Source organism: Homalodisca vitripennis, unplaced genomic scaffold (genome assembly GCF_021130785.1).
Source record: "Homalodisca vitripennis isolate AUS2020 unplaced genomic scaffold, UT_GWSS_2.1 ScUCBcl_1481;HRSCAF=5165, whole genome shotgun sequence".
Classification (NCBI taxonomy): Eukaryota; Metazoa; Arthropoda; class Insecta; order Hemiptera; family Cicadellidae; genus Homalodisca; species Homalodisca vitripennis.
In genome coordinates, this window is record NW_025777608.1 from 57,620 (window position 1) to 80,811 (window position 23,192).

At 33.0% G+C, this 23,192-nt stretch overlaps 1 protein-coding gene across 7 annotated transcripts in view; it reads left to right on the forward strand.

Moving 5' to 3' along the window:
- Nucleotides 1-387: 387 nt before the first annotated feature.
- The window catches only part of LOC124371479 (sugar transporter SWEET1-like), a 28,477-nt gene continuing 5,672 nt past the window's right edge, over nt 388-23,192 (forward strand). Inside the window, exons 1-6 of one of the 7 annotated variants that reach the window (XM_046829818.1) lie at nt 388-1,269; nt 6,393-6,489; nt 10,353-10,430; nt 12,254-12,377; nt 15,878-16,033; nt 20,964-21,083. In XM_046829818.1, coding sequence (XP_046685774.1) covers nt 6,413-6,489; nt 10,353-10,430; nt 12,254-12,377; nt 15,878-16,033; nt 20,964-21,083 — 555 coding nt within the window. In that variant the 5' untranslated portion in view covers nt 388-1,269; nt 6,393-6,412. Of the gene's footprint in view, nt 1,270-2,122; nt 2,476-2,783; nt 2,938-3,133; nt 4,372-4,922; nt 5,096-5,566; nt 5,875-6,392; nt 6,490-10,352; nt 10,431-12,253; nt 12,378-15,877; nt 16,034-20,963; nt 21,084-23,192 lie in introns of those variants that run through there. The other 6 variants (XM_046829819.1, XM_046829816.1, XM_046829814.1 and 3 more) reach the window with 6 other exon arrangements.

Consider the following 23,192-nt stretch of genomic DNA (forward strand, 5'->3'; position numbering starts at 1 on the left):
CGTCCCCTTGCCACTGAGTGAAGGTCATTTATAAATACTTCCTTGGTAACCGCAAAAAACACGGAGCATGCACCGGGCATTTCAAAGACCTTTTGTGAACTAGAACCTCTCCAAGAGACATAATCTATAATATCGGATATAACTGTATTTGGCGTTTTGGTCAAAGTCTGCTATACTAATATATCCGTCTATGGCGTCAGAAGGGTAACAGGCTCTTTCAGTATTAGAGGCGCATACTAATGAAACAAATCAGAGATTATTATAATTGGTACAGCCATTCTTGAGTTATTCTTGGCTTAACTAACCAGGCTTTGTTTTATGTGCGAGGGTTTTTTTTTCAACCCTCTGATCTGATCTCACACCATGACAAGCAGATTCATGTCATGTCTGCGGTGTGCGCAGTAGTCGGTCGCGCACCTCCTCTGCTAAAACATTTGTCACTATCAAGTTCAAGTAGTCAGTTTGCGCATTGGTCAGGTTATGGAGCTCTTGGTCATTTTCTTGAACTTGTTATTTTGTAAACCACTATTTAAAACGTTTCATTTTCAACACAGGTAAAATTGTGTAGATTTGTTAATTTATCATAACCCGCAACTGCTTGTTTTAACGTGCAAATCATCAGGGTGCTTTTGCTTCATAGTGGCAACGAATGACAACAAACCAACAATACAGAACTGCTCAGAGCTTTACTATTGAGGCAACTGATCACATCGGGACTACTGTAATAGAAACTTTGTACTGTACTTGTCAGTCTGCAAACCGAAAGTACCCGGTACAGGTTACTGTTACAGATACTTTACACGTTTACCGCCTTAAAATGCCTTTATATAACCTAAGAAATATAACATTTTCAAACTATCACTCTGCTTCACTATAGTTGAATCATAAGTAGAAAGAAATTGTGAGGCCATAAGAAACAATAGTATCGCACACTGATGTAACAGTATTATGTTGTTTATTCAACTATAGTTCCATAATTTAAGTGCTATTCATACACTAATTTAATTATAACTATATAATATATTCTCATTATTTTAAAACTGTAAATTTTAACAGTAATATTTAACAATGATGATAAGTTGATTTGATAGGAAACTTGTTGTCTGAGGTAATTAGTGAACAATTACCTTATCAAGAAGACAGTGCAGTCTTATCCTATCATGGCAAACCAATTAAACAACAGCATATTGGAGTAATAGTTAGTCTGGAAGTATGTTGTATTTAAATATTCACTAAATAGGTGTAAAGCTGTACACAACATAGTTACAGGTGGGTATAAATCTTATACAGTAGTTGGAAGTTATATCAGGTACATATAGTAAATTATTTGGTTATGATTTGTTTATTTTTTTATGAACGTGTTTACAAGTTGTAGACATCCGTAGGTATAAAATTAGACACCAAATTCATATATGGCATTTTACATTGTTTGCTGTATTAATATACTTCGCTTACATTAATTTTAAAAATGTTTGCAGCTAAACTTCATTAATAATGTTAAGAATATCTTTACTATACTTTGAATCAAGTAACACTTAAAACAACGGCAGTTTATTGCAAATTGAAAACTCAATTAAATATATATTCGATACAATTTATTTACAAAAGGGAAACTTAACACAATTATGAAGGTTTCTTTCCTTTGAATGATATCCATATGTAAGCTTTCAATATTTTATTAGAAAATCAGATTGCCTATATATAAACAAAAATTATGTAACACTTACAAACTATCACTGTCATAAATTATAATAAATTCTGTTCTACTTAAGATATACTATACTTGGATTTTAAAGGTATTTATTTGTAAACTTAATCATTTGAAAAAATGTATGTGAAGAATAATTTACGTGTTTGAATCAGAATTAGAAAAATCTTTATTCAGTTGTTACACATGGTGTACATGAATGGCGTCACATGATTGAGAAAGTAAACAGTTAAGTTTACTAAATATGCTTTACATTATTACATTACATTGAAAATGTTTATACTTCATTAATGCACGACAATAATAAAAATAAGGTTGTATCACCACCATACTGAAAAATCTTTCCTTTACTGAACCACTGCCTATGCCTCTCAAATATAATGACTAAACTTCTTAAGAGAATCAGTGTATAATTTAATAATACAGTACATTTAATTTGAGTTTGAGTAGTGGATAGGGCTGTTTAGCACTAATTCCACCTCTTTAATAAAGGCATTGTTTATTGAAAAAATATACAGTAATTCTTTTACTAAGAACAATTATATTTTAAATACTTTATACAATTTTATAATCCCAAAGTATTTGTAGTAAAAAAGGAACGTTATTGTTAATAAGAACAGGAAAATAACATGACAGAAAAGTCTAAATTATCTAATCGTATGAACGATGAAGGTTGATGAAGTTAATTGGAATGTATTGACTAATTGAGTCTACGATGTGCGTGGAGTAGTTCATAGACTGTCACAATCACGTGCGCTAAAGTACAGGTAAGTCTCTTCATGATGCCACTGTAGTTGAATTATAAGTAGAAAGAAATTGTAAGCGCATAAGAAACAATAGTATCGCACAATGGCATAATGTTATTATATTGTTTAATCAGCTATAGTTCCATAATTTGAGTGTTATTCATGCACTTATTTTATTCAAACTGCATAGATACTCGTAATTGTAAAAACTGTAATATTTAACAGTTATATGTATCATTTAACGATTATAAGTTAATTTTGGTTGGAGATTTGTTGTCTGAGGTAACTAGTAAACAATTACCTTATCAAGAAGATAGTGCAGTCTTATCCTATCAAGGCTAACCAATTAAACAACAGCATATTGGAGTGAGTGTTAGTCTGGAAGAATGTTGTATTCTAATCTTTACTAAAAAGGTTTAAAGCTGTTCACAAAATACGTACAGTTAGGTATAAATCTTATACAGTAACCGGAAGTTATATCAGGTACATATAATAAATTATTTGGTTATGATCCGTTTATTTATTTATTTTTATGAATGTGTTTACAAGTTCTAGAAATCTGTAGGTATAAAATTAGACACTAAATTCATATATGGCATTTTACTCGTTTATTGCCTGCTTAATTAATCTTGTACTTCGCTTGTGTTAATTAAAAAAAATTTTTATTGCAGCTAAAATTCCATTTTTAAGTACCTCCCTGTAGGACCACTAGATTGGAGGAAATAAATATACAAGGCATGATTTTAAGTAAGTACCAATTTGAAATTCTACTACTGCAGTCAGTGCCCCAGGCTTGGCACTGTCTAACTACAACTGTTAGCAAGACACAGACGCAAATACTGCAAATATCCATCGTTTTTACATCTATTAATGTTTATGTCAAATGCCCCTATCAATTGAGCATCCCACCAACTGTGAAGTACGAGCTGTTATTTGTTTTTTTGATGCCAAAGCTGTGAAAGCAGTTAAAATTCATCAGTGTAAGGAAAAACATGAGGGAAGAAGTGGTATCAAAGGGGTAAGAGCTTTAAAAGATGGGTGAAAGAATGTTCATGATGAGAACGTAGTGTACAACCCTCCATGATCACCAATGGTTTGATGCTGAAAGTGAATGATGATGTGAAAGTGACCAGATATTTTACAATTATCAGAGTTTCCTCAAGTTTCAAGAAGTGTTCCTTTGGAATTTTTAAACTATAGAAAAAAAATGTTTTGCTATATGACAATATCCATCTGCATGTGACAAAAGGAACACCAGATCTCATCACAGTATTTTGTTAGGAACTTGATAATCTCTCAAACAGCTTGGATTTAGCGCCCAGTGACTACCATTTGTTTTATCACCAGAAGAAGCATCTTGGAAGGTCAGCCCAGCAAGGATGACAATAGCAACAAAAAGATTGCAATGCAGTCACTGTTCAATCAGGCAGGTTGTTTTTGGATATAATAAATGCCTTAATATTGATGGACGTTATGTAGAAAAGTATATAATAGTGTGTGGGCTTTCTTAAAAGAATAAAATTGTCACGAACATTTTTGCTTGACAATTTAATATCTCAAAACGGTACTTATTTGAAAAACATGCCTTCTACTAGTAACTAGTTCAAACTATTAATTTTTAAATAGTTGTTAGGGACATAGTTGCAAAGTACATGATACTTGCGAGGATATGGTAGAAGAAACTTATAGAACTTAAGAATGGGATCCACAGTTTTTACAAAAATCCTGTATTTGAATGCACAAGATTACAAAAATACAAGACTGTTCTATTCCCCCTCCAAGAAATATGATTGATGGGTTTGGCTTCCAAACTCAGATCTTGTGTACACTACTGATTTGCTGTTATATAAGAGCTAAAGTTTCCAAACAGATTGCATTACATGTTATTCAAAGAATATAAAGCGAATATATCATCAGGTAAGACATTAGTTAATACATTAATATTATAAGTATTATATTATTAATAATTATAGTATTAATATAGTAAAAGTTTTACATATGCAATAATTATGATGATCCATAAAGGCAAATAAAAAAAAAACTCTAAAAGAGAATTGAACTAAGTGGGCCACATATAGATTAGATCTCAGCTAGTTCACCTCTCATTTAAATTCTTGCTTTCTTTGTGAGTAACAATATTTTTAATAAATTGTATAAAATAATATTTATAATAAATAAACGTAAGTATATCAGATTTTTTTTATTATAGAGATATAATATTATGATAAAAATGTTTAAAATCGTTAAAATACACGATCATGTTTTGTTTAACACACATTTTAATTATGGGATATTTCGATGATTGAACAGAGTTCACGATTAGTAAAAATAAATTTATTTGCTACTTAATATTATTAATTTGTACAGTACTTATTGTTTAAGACCACACAAATACATAAAAATTTACCATTTTGCATCTTCTAATATTATAATTGTAATTTAGAAATTCGGATTTTTTTTTAATTAGCTTTGATTATGTGATTCAGATAAATATGTTTAATCTAAACAAGAACAATAAATAAGGCAAAGGTCACACAAGAGATAGGCCTAGGACTAACAGTGTGTAAACTATTGGGTACTTTACTACACAGCTCAGCAATTAATTAAGGGTTATTCCATCTTTATGAACATCATTTTCAAGGTACTTGATTGTTATTTAGAATTGATTGGCCCCATAACTTTATAGGTACACATCCACAAATGTATTTTTTTATTTGGAATTTTACATTAAATTTTTATTTTTAAAAGTTAGTATAATTTATAGTAACAATGTTTTCATTAGACTATTAATTAGTTATCCATGCCAATTTGATTACATTTTCTTTTAGAACTTTAGTAATGGCAGGTAAAACAAAACTTATATTTTCTAAGTTTGTTTGACTATATATTAATTTAATGCTCTAACACTTATAATTAAATTTGATGTTTTATGAATAAAACTAATTCTTCTAATCCCAATGCCAAACTGAGATCAGGAAGGAACCACTTGTAGCTAGATAAGGAAGTACCTAAAAGTCTGTTTAGTGGTGTATGCAGAGCAGCTAGAGATTAATTTGAAAGGGATTATTTATAGACATCCTTCATTTAGTTCATGAATAATATTTTTTATTTTATTACAAATTTGCCTAGAGGAGGATTTCATTCTTCCTCCCTCCCCTTTATTATGACTGCATATTTGATTTAATAGATATGCCCTTGTTGTTATATGTTAAGTCACCTGATGATAATGTATTCACCAGTGTACAGAGATAGTGGAAAGATAAACTGTGTGATAAAACAACATGCTTATCCCATTGTTAGAGTAAGAACTGATAAAATTGGCTATTTTTACACTCTTCAGTTGATGATGCTCAAAGCTTAGTCTGGTCTGTAAGTTCATAGTCACCACATCAGTAACTATCTATTCAAATTGCCTTGCAGGTAAACATGGTCTTGATTTGAAACTAATTATAGTTAGTAGTAGCAACTGTTTCTAGTATAACTTTTATTTTTGATATGAAATCTTTCCCAACCAAAGGATTCATTGTCAGCACAAAAGATATGTCTTTAACAATTATATGGCTATTGTTTACAATGTATGAATGAACTAATTTTAGACGTAGTTTTGTTGTATTTTAAAAAACTATGCATGTTACATGGAGTAGTTTTCACAAGATGTTTTATTTGTTGTTTATTTTCACAGACATACAAAAATATTTAATCAAATTGGCATTTTATATTAGGATAATTTAAAGTTTTTAAGACCAATAATTTTGCTTTAAGTATTTATAGCTCATAATATCTGCAAGAAAATGTAATGAAAGATAAAACACTTGCGATTAGTATTATTGGTTGAAGAAGAGGGAAAAAGAAAAATAATATATTTTATAATGTAAAATAATATTTAATAAATAATAATCCGTGCATCAAATTAATCATAGCGATGTCTTGACAACTAGGAAACCACTCTCTCGCCAATATGGGATTAGCCGATTACAAAGGAATAATTGGAACAGCTGCAAGTACGGCTTCTTTCATTCTCCTTCTATCTCCATCGTAAGTACATATATTTGCATATTTTTTACATTTACAGTTTATTAATTCTCGTCATACTGAAAGCTACATGGAGTGAAACATGGAAAATAAAAAGTTATCAATACAATTTTTTTGATTTATGTACAAATAAACAAAAAACAAAAAAAAAAAAAAAAACGCGGATAAGTGCATAATTTTATTATTTTTAATTTTCCTCTGGTTTCTAACAAAAAAACCCATAGCCTATATAACACTTATTACTTACCATTAAGCATATATATTTTTTAATATCTTAAAAATATGATGCGCAAAGACAAAAACCAGTGTATCATTCGGGGAGCTTCTTAATATCAGTCATAGGGTTAAATGTTTTTATTGGTTATTCAGAAAAAAATCTAATATTTCTTATACATAACCATTTAAATATGTAAAAAATACTCTTTTCAACAAAAAGCGTTTGGATACATTTAAAATGAGACATTTTCCATAATTTAAAAATAAAAAAATAAAGCTGCCAAAGTGTTTGAAGTTTAAGATGTTCTGATGGAACAAAACAAGATTGTTTTACTACAGCCAGTTCTTAAGTTTATTTACACTTTGCAATGCATAATTTCAACTGCATTGACTTTATACGTACTGGTTTTCAATGCATTTCAAACATGTGCTATTCAATTGTGCTATTCAAAACATAGGTCAACTTCAATTGTGATAATTTTTACATTATATGATATTAGAAACTACTATTTTCCTGCAATTTCTTTCAGGTTAATCTTATTTGTTTTGGTATTGTATTCTAACATTCTTAAATTACCAGTAATATTAAAAATCACATTTTGACTGGTTATAATGTTATTTAACTTATAAGACCACTGACAATGTTGTGTGGTGAGTTAAATCTATGTGTAACAATTTGTCGTTGGTTAGTCTCCAAAGGACTAATTTCCTTGCCAGTAACCATCTTAGATATAACAACATTTAAATGGCTACTTTATATTCGTAATCAGTGACCATAAACTCTGTATAATATTTGAGGAACAAATATTTTAATATATTCATCTAGCTTAATTAGTCATACCCCAGAATACACACATTTTCATGGAAAAAACATATTCAACAGTCTCAAAACAAACATCACAGATGGTTCTGAGATGAGTATTTAGAGTTTGTAATGGTTTTATAAACCTTATTTTATACTAAAATTATAGTGTTATTTAGTTATAAAAATGTATAGAAACAGTAATACCATAACTCATCATCATCATCATCATCATCAGACGTTTCCGTTATCACGGGTCGTCGTACACAGCCTCCTCCACTTTTGTCTGTCATTCCAGGTCTCCTCTTCCTCCACCTGTATTTTCTGTAGTCCCCTTCTCTCTATGTCTTTCCACATTTGGTCTTCCCATCTTCCTCTCGGTCTTCCTCTTGGTCTTCTTCCTCTTTCCTCGTTCTCCAGTGCTATTCTAGGCATTCTATTATCTCCCATCCTCTTCACATGCCCCATCCACTGTATTCTTCTTCCTTCCATTGTCTCTTGCAGAGAAACTACCTTCAATCTTTCTCTAGTTATTTCGTTCCTTATTCTATCTCTTCTTGTACTCTTCTCTATCCCTCTTAAAAATCTCATTTCTGCAGCTTGCAAACTGCTTAAATCATTTTTAGTCCACGTCCACGTCTCTGCTCCATATAATAAAATTGGTTGGAAATAAGATTTATACATCAATACTTTTGATTCTTTCCCAATGTTCCAACTCCACACAATCTTCTTCACCATATTGAAAAACTTTCCACTCTTCCATATTCTGTTTCCTATCTCTTCTCTTATTGTGCCCCTATCTGTTATGATACTTCCTAAATAACAGAATTCCTTCACCTTTTCAAGTCTTTTTCCTTCAACTAACACGTCTTTATTATTTCCTTCCCTTCTCTCTACTTTCATTGCTTTACATTTTTGTATGTTCATCTCTAAACCATATTTCTTCGCCACTTTTGCCCATTTGTTCAACTCTCGTTCTAACTCTTCTTCCCTATTTTCCCATATCATTATGTCATCTGCATATGCTATTGTCTTAAGTTCTTCTGCTCCTCTGTTTCCTTGTACTTCTAGAATAATTTCATCCATTATAATATTGAAAAGGAAAGGTGAGAATATGCTTCCCTGCCTTACTCCTCTCTCTGTTTTAAAAATTTCCGTATATTTTTCTTCAATTCTTACCCTGTTTTTACATATGCCGTACAGGTTCTTTATTCTTTCTACTATTCCCTCACGCAATCCTCTCTTTCTCATACTCTCCCATATCCTTTCTCTCAGTACTTTATCATATGCCTTCTGTAGGTCTATAAAAGCTACCGTTGTATCTTTTCCGTATTCCCACCTCTTTTCCAACACTTGTCTCATCACAAAAATAGCATCCACCGTTGACCTACCTTTCCTAAAACCACATTGCTCCTCTCTTCCTGTTTCTTCCAGTACTGGTCTAATTTTCTGCAACTAATTTTTCATAAATTTTTTGTGTATGGCACAACAAAGTTATTCCCCTGTAATTCTCGCATTTTTGCTTATCGCCTTTCTTAAAAATCGGCACTATTATTCCCATTTTCCAGTCTTCTGGTATCTTCTTTTCCTTCCAAATCACTCTCATCACTCTGTACAACCATTGCATTCCTAATGGTCCCGCCGCCTTTATCATCTCAGCCGTCAGCTCGTCTATTCCCGCAGATTTCCCCTCTTTCATCTCTTTAACCGCTTTTTCCAATTCACACATACTAAAATCCTCTTCATCTTCTGTCTCCTCTGTCATATCTCTTCTTTCCTCTTCATTTTCTGTTCCTTCTAGAAGTTCCTTAAAATACTCTTTCCACGTCTTCAAAACCTCTTTCTCCTCCCATTTGATTTCCCCTGAAACATCCACCACCTTAGTCAAGATCTCTTTAGGTTTCGTCTTGTTCCTTATCACCCCATAAAAAATCTTCTTATTTCCTTGGAAGTTTGATTTCAGTTTTTCTTCAAAATCCTTCCATGTCCTCTCCTTTGCCTCCTTCATCATCTTTGCTGATGCCCTTGCAAGTCTCTTCCATTTGTCCCTCTTTCGTTTGACCTATCCTTAAACCATTCTCGCCAAGCTCTATTTTTGTTTTTAACTGCTTCAGCAATTCTTTCATTCCACCAAGGGGTCTCTTTATCCCTTTTTTTACTTGAAGTTCGTCCACAGGTTTCTTCTGCAGCTTTGACTATAGCATTCTTGAAATTTGTCCATTCCTCCTCTCCTGTTTTGACCTCCCCCTTGGGTATTGTTCCTCTAATGTTATTTACAAACTCCTCTCTAACTTTCGTATCTTTTAACTTCCATGTCTTGATTCTTGTTAGTCTTTTTCATGTATCCTTTCCAAACCTCATTCTTTGAAAATCAGCTACCACCAGCCTGTGATCTCCTCCCATACTTTCACTGGGTATAACTTTTACATCTGCCAGGTATGGCTGCAGGCATTTGGATGGTTTTTGGATCTGGGGCTTATGCTCTGCTATGAGGACAATAAAAAACTGTAATAGGCAGATGTTTCATACAAAATCAACCTAATCAATTCGGCAAATTGTTTGCCAAACTTGTATTTTAGTAATTTTAATAGACTCTGTTCAGGAGGATATAGTGCAGGAATTTTTAATATACCAGTGGATTGGTATATCTAATTTACTATTAAAAACAATTATTAAATATAAGCTTAGAGAACCAAATTAATTTAACATATTTATATAATTCTGATTTGATTTCTTTTCACCATGCATATTTCTTGACGTATACATATGTTAATTGAAAGATCATCCCATTAAACATACAAATAATAATTGATTTTAATGTACATAACTATTTCATTCCTGTTTTTAGGATTCTCTGTTTGAAAATATGGAAGAACAAATCTTCAAAGAATGTACCATTCCCTCCACTAATGGAAGCAATGGCCAGGTAAGTAATTTAGTTTATTTTTACCTAGTAGTACTAAATCTGAAATATGAAGGTTTATTTTAATACTCCTTTTTAGTTTACTACAGTCTAAATATTATTATACCAGATATAAACATTGAATATAAAGGAGTATCAATTTTAATCAAAACTTTATGGAACTATTAGCAATTACCTGCAGCTTTGCATGAAGTTTCTTGCTCAATAACAAGAATGATATAGGCATATCCTTTTTAAATGGTATACCAAACACTCCTGAGATAATTGATGGTCACTGAAAGATGTTCTAATCTTTACGTTGGACAAAAGCATTTACTTTTGGCTGGCCATAGTAATCTACTTCCAGTCCATTGTATTTTTAATGCCATGGTTGAGTTTCCCTTATTGACTGAATCAAGAAAATATGTACATACTTAGGTCTGAAAACCCTACTTTGGTTAAAAATGTATTGTGGCCATTGCAATGTACTCTAGTCTTAGATGTTTTTATGCCACAGTTGAGTATGCTTTGTTTCCCCGACCAAGAAAATATATACATATGCAGGTCTGAGAAGCCTACTTCGGTCAAAAAACTTCTGACCATTGTAACTTAGTTATGGTTCCATCCAATATAAGCCATCCAATTCTATAAATTGAGGCACAGTAAAAGTTAGTGCTTGGAATCTTTCTGCGATGAGGCAGGCGGCGGTACTGTGTTCGGTAAAGTGAACTTATTGTCTCTTTCATTTACTGCATTGATGGAGCAAGTAATGAGTTGCTGTCTCTATGCAGGTCGGCTCACTAGAATCACAACTGGAATCTACTTTCCAAGTGCAACGCTGATAGTACTATCATGTAGCATAACTTTTTATTTTGTTCTCTTAGGAAAAGAAGCTTATAAATTGCCTCTAGTCTTATAAGGACCTTTGCGCTGCTTCCAGAGCGACAGGATATTCAGGATGGATAAGGTTGGGGGTAAAGGCCGCCTCCCATCGAGATCCATGATGAAGAAGTTAGGGCGGTAATTTTAAAGTCATGTTCCCTCGAAAGAAAGGGAGGCCAGCTCTGAACCAGTCTCTCCGGTCAAAGCAGGTAGGGGGTGGTACACCCTTGTTGAGGCTAGCAAGAACCTCTGAACTTAGGGAACAAACCCCACCAATTCCAATACATCTCCCGCAGTAGACTAGACCTATTGATTTACCCTTGCACCCCAAAATCTCGACATTTGCTATTAGTGATGTGCCGCTCCTGGACATCTATAAGGTTGCCCAGATTTAAGTGACACATCGGTTTTTTTGCTGTGCCCAGTAGTAGGTTCAACTGGAAGGTATAAACCAACCAGGAGTGATTCATGCTGAGGTTCGCAGAGTGACTTTAAATTAATTATTAACAGAGAGGGTAGTTGTTTTTCTTGAAAGCTTGCAAATATCATGGAGGGAGACAGAACATGCGTACACACTAATAGTGGTGCAGTCCTAGTGGTAGACATAAGAACTAACTGAACTAATTCCCCGGACCCCATAGTATCAAATAGGATTTTCCATACATTGTATGTTGACTAGTTGAATTTGGGGCTAAAAAGTCCTCTCTGAGACTTAAAAGTGGGTATCAGTGGCTTAAAGGTGATTTTAGAAACATCATCAAAGTCTGAGCGAGCAGACTTGTTCAGTGGTCAACCATACAAGTAGCAGCCATGGTCGCCATTACTTGACTTGGTCACCTTATAACCACTGTTCCCACCGACATGGACATTCACAAACAACTGCAACTGAGCCACTGTGGTTACATAAGTTTATTCTATGTCTATGAAAATCAAAGTGCTTACCATCTACTCACATTGTGTTCCAGGAGTATCCTCATGTTTCAGCAGGGACTTGTCATGGGGGTTTGGCCAATCGTTGTCACTCACTCCATTGGTCTACTGCTCAACCTGTGTTATTTAACAATATACCTCACCTTCACCAAAGATAAGGTATTTTAAACTTACTTGTTAAAAGAGAACTATATTGATTGTGTCTATAATTTTAGACTAAAATTATAAAAATTATGCTTATAATTCCAATACGAAAATTATATATTTTTAAACATATTTATACCCTTATCCAATATTTTGATTTATTTCAATACATTGTTTGTAATGGTGACAAAATTGATTTCAAGAACTTCCATAGTAGTGATGTCTTAATCACCATCAAATTTTCAATTTTTACAATTTTAAAACACATGCATAAATACTAATAGCTGTGAAAGGCAAATGTTTGGTCAGTAAGTCAACCATTCATCTTATCACCTAATTTTAAAATATTGTTCTTTAACAACTTTAACATTATTGACATTTTTTAATCAGACTATGTATCAGTCTAAGTATGAAATGATATATGTTTATCACTTATAAATTAATAACTTAATACAGTATTGTATGTTTACTTAACATGTATTGTAAAAACTGTCTTAATTTGAAAATGGCGAAAGACAAATTGACATTAAATGGCAGACAATAGTACCAGTGGCATAACTAGAACTTGGGTTTTGCAGGGTGAATCTGATTGAAAAGCACATCACAATGGGGAGGGATATGGAATAAATTAGATAGGCTTAATTTAACGTAAAACATTTCACACAGTATGTTATATTTATATTATACTAGCTATATCCCGCGGCTTCGCACGCTTTTCGTAAGCTTTGCCCGTGTATGTGCACTTCTGGTTCAAGTGAATTATTTTTCCAGTGCCGATTTCGAGATTGCCTTGTTGCCACGATCAAGATAATCTGTGTATGTTTATAGCCATCATACACTTACATGTAACTTATTATAAAGTGGCCTAACACTCAAACTTTAAGTTCAATCAGAAATATATCTTCAAGACAAATATACATCATAACTTCAATATAGTGTTTGGTTATTTAATATACATAACTGTCTCGTATTGCAGTTTTTAGTGTGCAGGGGCTTTGAAAACTTGTATCTTTTGCAGCACTGCCTGGTGGCGAATTACATCAACGGGCATAGTATATAAACCTTCTCTGTGAAAAAATACATATACATACAAATTTTCATAATGGTCGGTTAAATAGTTTACGATTCCATAAAGGACAAACACACAAACATTCATTTATATATATATACTAGCGGGCCCGGCGCGCTTTGCTGCACATTTCAATAATTTTTTGCAAAAGTTGCCCGCGGCTTCGCACGCAATTTCCCGTTGAAAACAGTACACTATATTCACTTATTCTTTTTCTATCACATTCTAAACATTGCTGAGATAATTGATAGTCGTTCCATCGTGAGCCTCTTGGGCGTATTATGAAGGTATGTACCATATTCCTGCCTCTATCTAGCTGTTACCCACGGCTTCGCACGCAAATCTTAAGAACCGAAGTCCTTATATTACTTAGTAAATTTTTTTTTTTACTATAATAAATTTTAGATTAAATTAGTTATATCTCCGATGCCACGATTGAGCTTGCTTTGTTGTCTCGATCGAGAGAATATGTACACACGGAGTTTTGAGAACCATACTTCTGTCAAAAAAAACAACTAAGGTTGATTTTATAACATTCTTTATATTTGTAGCCAACGTAAGATAGTAATTATGATATCTGCATTACTCTTCTGATCAAGCATGAGCATGGTTTATATTAAATAAATATTGCAGTTAAAGGTGAATTTTTACGTCAAATTTGAATTGTATTATCTGGATAGTAAAGTCTATGTTTAACAGTGATTGCAAAAACAGTTTAAACAAAATTTGTCGTTTCTCTTAAGCTTACTCTATGCTTTAAAACTATAAGTGTAATATATGTTTACAAAGAACAGCTGATTAAAAATTTGAAAAGACGTTAACATATGTTTGCTGCAATGCATTTCTTATGGGTATTTCTGTAACCAGTGGGGCGGAATCCTGAATCGGGAAAGGGATGGGCATAGCTTATAAACCTTCTCCGTGGAAAAATACATATACGTACAAATTTTCATCATGATCGGTCCAATAGTTCACGATTCCATAAAGGACAAACATACAAACATTCATTTTTATATATATATATTATTATAATATATATATTAAATATTATATTATATTTATATTAATTTAATATATGTAATGTAATAAATTATATATATTATGCAAATAATAAATGCCTTATAGTTTGGTAAATAAGGGACCAAGATACAGCTGGTTAAAGTGAAATCAGAACTTATTAATGTGTGTATACTGTATTTTTCAAATACAGTGAAGGTTTTCATAATATGGTTATATTATGTTAAATTAATTAAATTGAGCCAAAAAATGTATTGAATGCTGTAGCATTAACATGAAAACAATTGTATTTTTACATATGTCTTTTATATTATTTTTAAATATCCTTGCCACATTTGAAGGATATTAGTCCATTTTTTTCATAGCCAACATCAAATTGCTCAATCACATAAAATATGTTTAAATTCAGAACAGGCAATGGGATTTTTAAGGACATTTACCAAAAATTAATTTTAAACCTGTAAGATAAGGATCATATGACATATATTATTTATTTACAAACAGCAAACACCATTATTATAAAGATATAAGAAATAATGGCTAGAACATGGTAATAATAATGTAGCGATGGTGAGAAGAGTTGATTCAATGTAGATGTTGAGTTTAGCTCCAGTTCACCTTCCTCTTAGTGCAGCGTCGGATACCTGACACTGTCACATATTTGACTCCTGAAATCTGGAAACATGTTTGCCTAAAGAGATAAAAAAAAGTCGGCACAACTAAGTGCACTAAGACGTTTTAGGCACGATCTCAAAGCAGGGTGGAGCAACCGAGTTTTCTACACAACACATAATATGTACAATTTACAACTGTGCACCTGTTGAGACAAAGAGAATACATCTTCACCTAGATTACACTATATTTTGTAGTAAAGGTGTCTCTGGTTTCGAAACGATGTAAAGAGTTTATTTTGAGCTTCTTTGTCTCCTTCTTTTATTTGAATCTATTCTGACAAACATGACTTCAGATTCCAAGAGTCAACTCTGTAACAGCTTGAGATTTCAGACTGCACTAAGAGGAAGGTGAACTGGAGCTAAACTCAACATTTACATCTGTTATAATGAAACATGACATTTAATTGTTAAATAATTGATTTATGATTTTTAATATTTTTAAACAATAGAGTGAGGTTTGTTACATAATTATGTAACATTTTGTTTTTTATAATCAAAAATTGATTTTTAATATTAATTTTAGAGTATGCAATTCTAAATCAAATAAATGATCAAATTTAAATTTAAAAAAAACTTTAGTATCAAAATTTACCCTAACTGCAATATACATGAAATTCATTTAACTAGTTCAAATTCCCCATCATTAGAAATAAACTAAAAACAAGGAGGTAAAGTTACAAATTATTAGATTTGTATTAATTAGTTTAATTACTATTATTACTATATTACTAATACTTAGTTTTTATGATTGACAGGCAGAGGCTCAAAAGTGCATGCTACGATGGTCAACCATATTGGTACCATTAACAGCTTATACACTCTACGAGGACAAGTCGCTGTTGGAAGCTAGGTTTGCCACAATTGTAACCGCTGTTACAATAAGTCTAATGCTGTACCATCTTTATGCTGTTGTAAGTTTGTCTGAAAAAGAGAGTTCCAATAATTGTCACCTCTGTAACAATAAGTTTAAGGGGGGTCGGAACGAATTTTCGTCAAAATTATCGATTTTTAGATTTTTAGCTATCTAAATTCCTCTACTTTTTTAGCTTTAATTTGATATCAAAATTACTGTTATTATTATTATATTTATTTTTTTATGAGACATTTTATTTACAGTATGCACCGTAATTTTTTCGTGGCTCCACCACGCCGAACTGGGCTTCAATATAGTACTCACTCTAAAACTGTTACGAAAGATTTTTTTTTGTTATTATAGCTGTGTTGGCAACACTTCATCACGTGATACACTTTTGGTTGTGTCAGTCAGATGTTCTGTTTATTGTTTGTCTGACTTGTTGGTTATTTTGTGTTTGTAATGTTGTGACAGTGATTGTTTATGCTTCAATGGTGAAATTTAGTTACCAAAGTTATTGAAAGTGGTTGTAGTTTATATTTTTATTCGAAATGCCTCGCGTACCTAGTAAGACATTTAAAAAACGTAAAAGTTTTATTCAGTGGGGTACCAGCTTGGAAGACAAACAATGGAAGTGGTGGTGATACTTCGGTACTTTGGGATATACCGACCACACCAGTATGAAGAACACAAAAAATAGAAATTTATAGAAACAAACATGATAGAACGAAAAAACAACTCTTCAATTACAAAATTACAAACTTACAAGCATTTCCAGGTATTTTGATCGGTATTGTTGTCGCTGTTATCTTATCTTTCTCGAGAATCCTGATTACGGCAGGCCGCGCGGCATCACGTGATTTGCACGGTACATCATTGCCTTTCCATTACAATTCAATTTATATTTCTGATTAGCCCCTCTAGAATTTGATATTTTACTGATAGGTACTATCTCGAAGGGATGTTTTTCTTTTCGTCGACATCAGCGCGGGGCAGCACCGAAGGTGCTGCCGAAGCCCGCGCTGATGGCCGGAGGCACTCGCATTTTGGGTGGCGGAATGTGATCAAGAATAAAAACAAGTTTTGAGTGTTTTTTTAATAAAAAGTTTAGTTTGGTAAATGTTTGTTTTTGTTGAAATTTTTGTGTTTGGAGAAATGTAGAGGTAAAACACGGAAGTACAACAAAGCGATGCACCAGCTGAACGGGCGGCGAGACTCTGCAAATCACGTTATCTACTAGACGCTCGACTTTGACCTCTGTCTGAGGATGGGGAGGTGTTTGCGATAAGACAATTCCTGTTTTTATATTGACGAAATATTGTTCTCTACGCTAATCTAGTAATCAGTAGAAACGAAATGTGTGAAATAACGATTCATGTCTGGGTGTGGTCGGTATAATCCCAAAGTACCGATACTTCTGCTAGGCCTAGTGTTAGCTCCAATGTCACTGAACTTACGCCTACTCCTGGACCAAGTGGATGATTGTAATCTAAATAAACAGAGCACATCAGGGAAAAAGTTAGTTAGTAGTTTAGATGAGTATGAGCAAATACATAAGTATGAGTAACAATTGTAGTAATGATATTGTAAACTTGCTGAGTTTTGAGAAGTTGCTTTTAGACATAGCGGTTTGCTCTCAATGCAATGGTTCACTTTCACTTCAAACAAGTAACAGAGTAGGCCTATCTGTGACAATTGAAATAAAGTGTAATTGAGTGTGGATTTTCTGTATCATCTAGTAACAGTGAAAAATTAGGAAACCGTAGATCAGAAGTAAATGTTCGAGCAGTTTATGCTTTTCGCTGTATTGGGAAGGGGGAGCAGGCAGCGAAGACATTTTGTTTCAGTTATGAACTTACCAAAGCCTCCTTCTTTCAAGGTATACAACAAAACCCTTGCAGCAACAGCAAAAGAAATTTGTGAAGAAGAAATGAAACAAGCAGCCACAGAAGCTGTGGTTGAAAATGATGGCGATATGAATATAACTGGTATTTTTGACGGAACCTGTCAGCGCCCGCGGCCATGTCTCACACAACGGTGTTATTACTGCTATTGCCGCTAATACCCGGGAAAGTAGTAGATTGGTTAGGGTATTTAGGCAGATTTTGTAGGTGCAAAAACAGACTAAATCAACAACATGAAGGTAATTGTGCTGCTAACTATGCCGGGACAAGTGGTGGAATGGAGGTGGCCGGTGTTGTTGACATGTTCAGGAAATCAGAGGCTACTAGGGGGTATCAAATACAGATATTACTTAGGTGACGGCGACAGTGCTGCATTCCCAACCATTCAAAAGGAAGCCCCTTATGGCCCAGAGTATGTAACAGAAAAAGTTAGAGTGTATAGCTCATGTTAGAAAACGTATGGGCACCAGGCTCCGAACTCTAAAGACTAAAATAGGGAAAAAAGATCTTTCCGATGGTAAAAAAGATAGGAGGCCGTGGTCGCTTGACTAACTCTGTTATAGATGAAATACAGACATATTATGGTCTGGCAATTATGAGGAATACAGATAGTTTGCAGAAAATGAAAGCAGCAGTCTGGGCGACTTACTTTCATCTTGTTTCATCTAACGCTGAACCTGCTCATGCACTATGCCCCAATGGACCTGATACATGGTGCAAATTCAAGAAAGCTATAGCTGAGGAAAAACCATACAATCATAAGGACCACACCCATCTGCCTCCAATTGTTATGGATGAAATAAAGCCTATTTTCAGGATCTCTCTCAAGAGCATCTGCTGCGTAAGTGTCTGCACGGGGGCACGCAGAATCCTAGCGAATCCCTGAACAGTGTCATCTGGTCTCGGGGTTCCTAAAGCAGTTTTTTTGTAATGAAGAATACCTTGGAACTAGGAGTGTGTGAAGCAATAGCTACTTACAACCGTGGTAATATTATAAAGTGTAAAATTTTACACAAACTTGGAATCAATCCTGGTCAAACTGCATCCGTGTCATGAAGGAGCTTGACGAGGTGCGGATAAAAAAATCGGATAAAGCTATGCAAGAAATTGAAAAACGGTGCCGTAAACAGCTCAGCATTGCCAATAAGAGGTTAGAAGATGTTTATGAAGATATGGAAGACCCTGACAACCCTTCCTATGGAGCAGGCATGCACTAAGGTAGGTTTTTTTTTTTTCCGTTTTTCATAATAAAGTTGGTTTTTTGGCGTTTTCCGAAAAGTAGATTTTTTTACATTTAGGTACACATATATCAAAAACTACTAAAGATATCCAGTTAATTCTTTTTTTGTTGTGTTCCCCCACACTTATATCTTTGTTTTAAGCGATGGGTTTTATGATATTTCCTATTTTTAAATTTGTCATTAAAAAAATATACAAATAACATCCGCAAATATTTAATGACTAATTAAAAAAAAGATTTTTTTGGGAAAAACATTTTGAGAAATAAAAACCAATCGCTCTAATTAAAGATTAAGGTGTGGGGAACACAACAAAAAAAAGAATTAACTGGATATCTTTATTAGTTATTGAGATATGTGTACCTAAAGATATGGTATTTTACATAGGGAAGATAGGACATGCCGACCCCCCTTAATGCTGCACCACATTTATGCCGATATAACATACTGAAACAGCGATTCCCTAACATCATGTTGACGCCACTACTAGTCTTGAAGACTATGTAAATAAAGAGATTTTTTACTTTGACTTTGATTCCAAATCAAATTCAAATCATCTTTATACATAATGTGCACACATGTTATACAATTAAAAAATCTTGAAGTTACATTACACTTATATATCTAGTTAAAGCACTTAATATAGTATAGTTAAAAAGGTTTAGACAGAAATTTTGACTTATAAAATCAAAACAACATGAATAACACAAACATTGCAGTCACAAAACTGCAATGTTTTTTTGCAACCAAAATTTGCTTTGCCGAGTTATATTTGCAACCTTTAACTATTAATAAAAAGAAATCACGATTCAACATGTCACACTTGTGAATAGTTTGAACAAAATAATATTTTTTGTAAAATATATTTTTATTAGTAAGTTGTAAAACCCTATTTGTATTATAATAGTTGATCTTATTCACTCCATGTATCAATAAAAATAATGGATATTAAATCCAACCCAGTAATTTAATCTAACTCTTTTAATTTACAAAATGAAACATTTGATAAATTTAAAACAAGTAATGATTCAAAATAAAGTTTTTCTGTTAACAAATAAATAATACAAAATCGAATGTACAAATATGATAAATTATCTTTATATTTCAATTTGTGTAAATGTTTAAATTGACTCAGAAACCATTGACATACATTTTTTTAATTAACAAACCCCCATCTCTTAACATTTGTAACCCTGGAAACGTTAGCATACCCATTTGTTGTCGATCAAGTAACTTCCTAAGTGCAATTGACACAAAAAGTGTCAATTAGTATTTTACCAGTAAAATCATTATTAACGGTCAAAGACCTTTAAATTATACATTAATTAAAAGCCTTAGAGTTGTTTTTTATGTTTAGTGGTCTTGAATTTTCTTTTGTTCTATTTCTATTTGCCAATTTGTGTCTTTTCCCTAGATGTGATTTTATTTTTAATGTCTGTGCAGTGGGGATTGTATTTATAAACAAATAGTTTTCTTCTTTGTTCGGAAGTTTTTTATTCTAGTTGTAAAAAGATCATTACACTGTTCTAAGAAATTCAATCTATCAGTTAATTATTTTTTTTAATGTTTATTTATATCAATGGCTTGATAATTCTTGTACGAATTGTTGAACAAAGTTGGAATGTTGTATACAATATTCATTGTTCATAAGAGACTTTTCATGATGTTTTGGTGGGAATATGCATTTTGAGATCTGCCTTACTGAGCAGTTCGATTTAGTTTCCCTTGAACTTCCCATGCTGGCTAATAAACATTACCCATGCTTTTCAGTTCCCTACAGAATTATTGTTTTTGTAAGTATTTCAGTGTATGTGATATGTACTATATTTCATTTCTTCAATTCCAGAAATACGTGATCGCATCAAAGAGTACAAAGGACCTGCCATTCCCGATAATAGTGTCAGCGCTCTGTGTCACGTTTCTGTGGACGTTGTACGGCATTGCGATAAACAAAGTAGCTCTCCAGGTGAGGAACTTATTGTTGTTCATTTCATACTGAAAGTAAAATGTCATTTATTAGTCAAAAAAAGAAAACCGTACGTATGTGACAATCTCAAAATATGTACAATAAGACAAAACTAATTACGGGCTGACATGTTATAAGAAACAATGTGAGACAACTTTCATACTCTCATTAACCAAAATTAATTGCACACAGCTCAATATAAATAAAGTATGGAATAGTTATGATTCTCAATTATTCAATTCATAGTGGAATTGTCAGACTTCAATTCCTCAGCTCTTTTTACACAGTTCCTACTTTAATTTGTATGTTTATTTTAAGATAATACAATTTTTTGGTCATTTTTCATTGTTAAGTGAAAAAAATAGTGACACTTTGTTTCACAACTATGTAAACTGATATTTCCGATGTATAGACTGAAAAAACATGTTAAAATAAACATCAACTTTTTACCGATTGTGACAAGCGGAAGTCAGAAATCACAACAAACATGTTGTGTGTGTATATTCCATGCACTCTATCTCTAAAACATTGTTTGAATAAAACAATACTAATTATTACAAACAGAACTAAATAATACAGTTCACAACATGCCTCCTCGCAATAACCGATTACTGACAAGGGATCAATGGCCAGTAGTAGTAAATGATGATTGTCAAATCAGAAATCACAAGCAGTCCGAATGGAATTTTTATTGGTTTACGAGATATTGAAGTGAAGGGTTGATTGATAGGTGTAGTTTACTGTGAAGGATGGTTGCTACGAGTGGGTGGAGCTCCTTTAGTATTAAAGATTTTTTCAAACCTAAATGCTAGGAAGTACCATCTCCAGCCCGTGATAACTGGGAGAAACTAGAACAGAACAAGCCTCTCCTTCTTCTAAGATGGCTTGTCTGAGATAGTGCCCCACATCACTCTTTATGATGGACACATATGGAATCTTGGCAGAAGGTGACCCCAACCCTCATCCTTGTCAATTCTGAATATCTTATTTATCTGAAAGAAGCCCAGTCATGAAAGAAGTCCTTATAGGACTAAGTGCAATTCAATCAAGTTTGTTCTTTCTAGCACAGCTTCTAAAAGTGTGTTTCCACACATAACCAAAATGTATAACGAGCATAACAGCATGAGCTATGAATGTACAACCATACAATGAATGAATGTACAGTATTTTGTCAATTATCATTAATTTAAACTAAGAGTATAGTAAGTTTTAAAAGGCTCATTTTGGGACTCCTTATCTATATTTTCAACTCAGTTACTACTTTCTTACTGTAGCAGTAAATATTTTATGAACATACTTGTAATTTGAAACAGCTCCAACAACGGAAAGCAAAATGGAATGCTCAACACTGTCAAACGCATTTGACATGTCCATAACAATTCCTACTACACTTACACATCTATCAATAGACTCTATTACAAGTTCTAAAAATGAAATTACTACAGACAAAACTAACTTTTCTTGATGAAATCCATGTTGCATGTCATCAAGGATATGATATTTTTCTAAATATTCATAATATCATATGTGCATTTCGCCTTTTCAAACAATTTTGAAATTACTGGACACAAGATATTGGCCTTTAATTTTTCAAGTCTTTCTCATTACCTTTTTTGTCTATATGTATTATTTTGGATAGTTTAAGCTTCTCAGGAAATATGCCTGATACTAGAGAAGAATTAACCAAATGAGCCAAAACTTTACACAATCACGATTTAGCTGCTTTTATCACTGTCATTGGGATCTTACATCACAAAGGTTACAACAACTTTAGCAATACCATTACAAGCACTTTAAACTGTGCTTGTCCACACAGAAAATCTCGGATTATCCAGAGAGTGCATACACAAATTACTTACAATGAAAAAACAAAGATCCTAAAAGAAGAATTTCTTAAGGCACAGGAATAGTACAGACTGTCAGGAAACCAGAAACAAAAAACTGAAGCAACCGGAAAAAAAATAAATCTTATGACTTGAAGCAAGCACTGAACACATCTGTCAGGCTAGCAACAAGAGCAAAGCAATATGGGAAATTATAAATAGCGAACAGAAAGCAGCCCATGCAGCTCAGCCAGTATCTATGAAATGCTTAACAATGGGTGGCAAA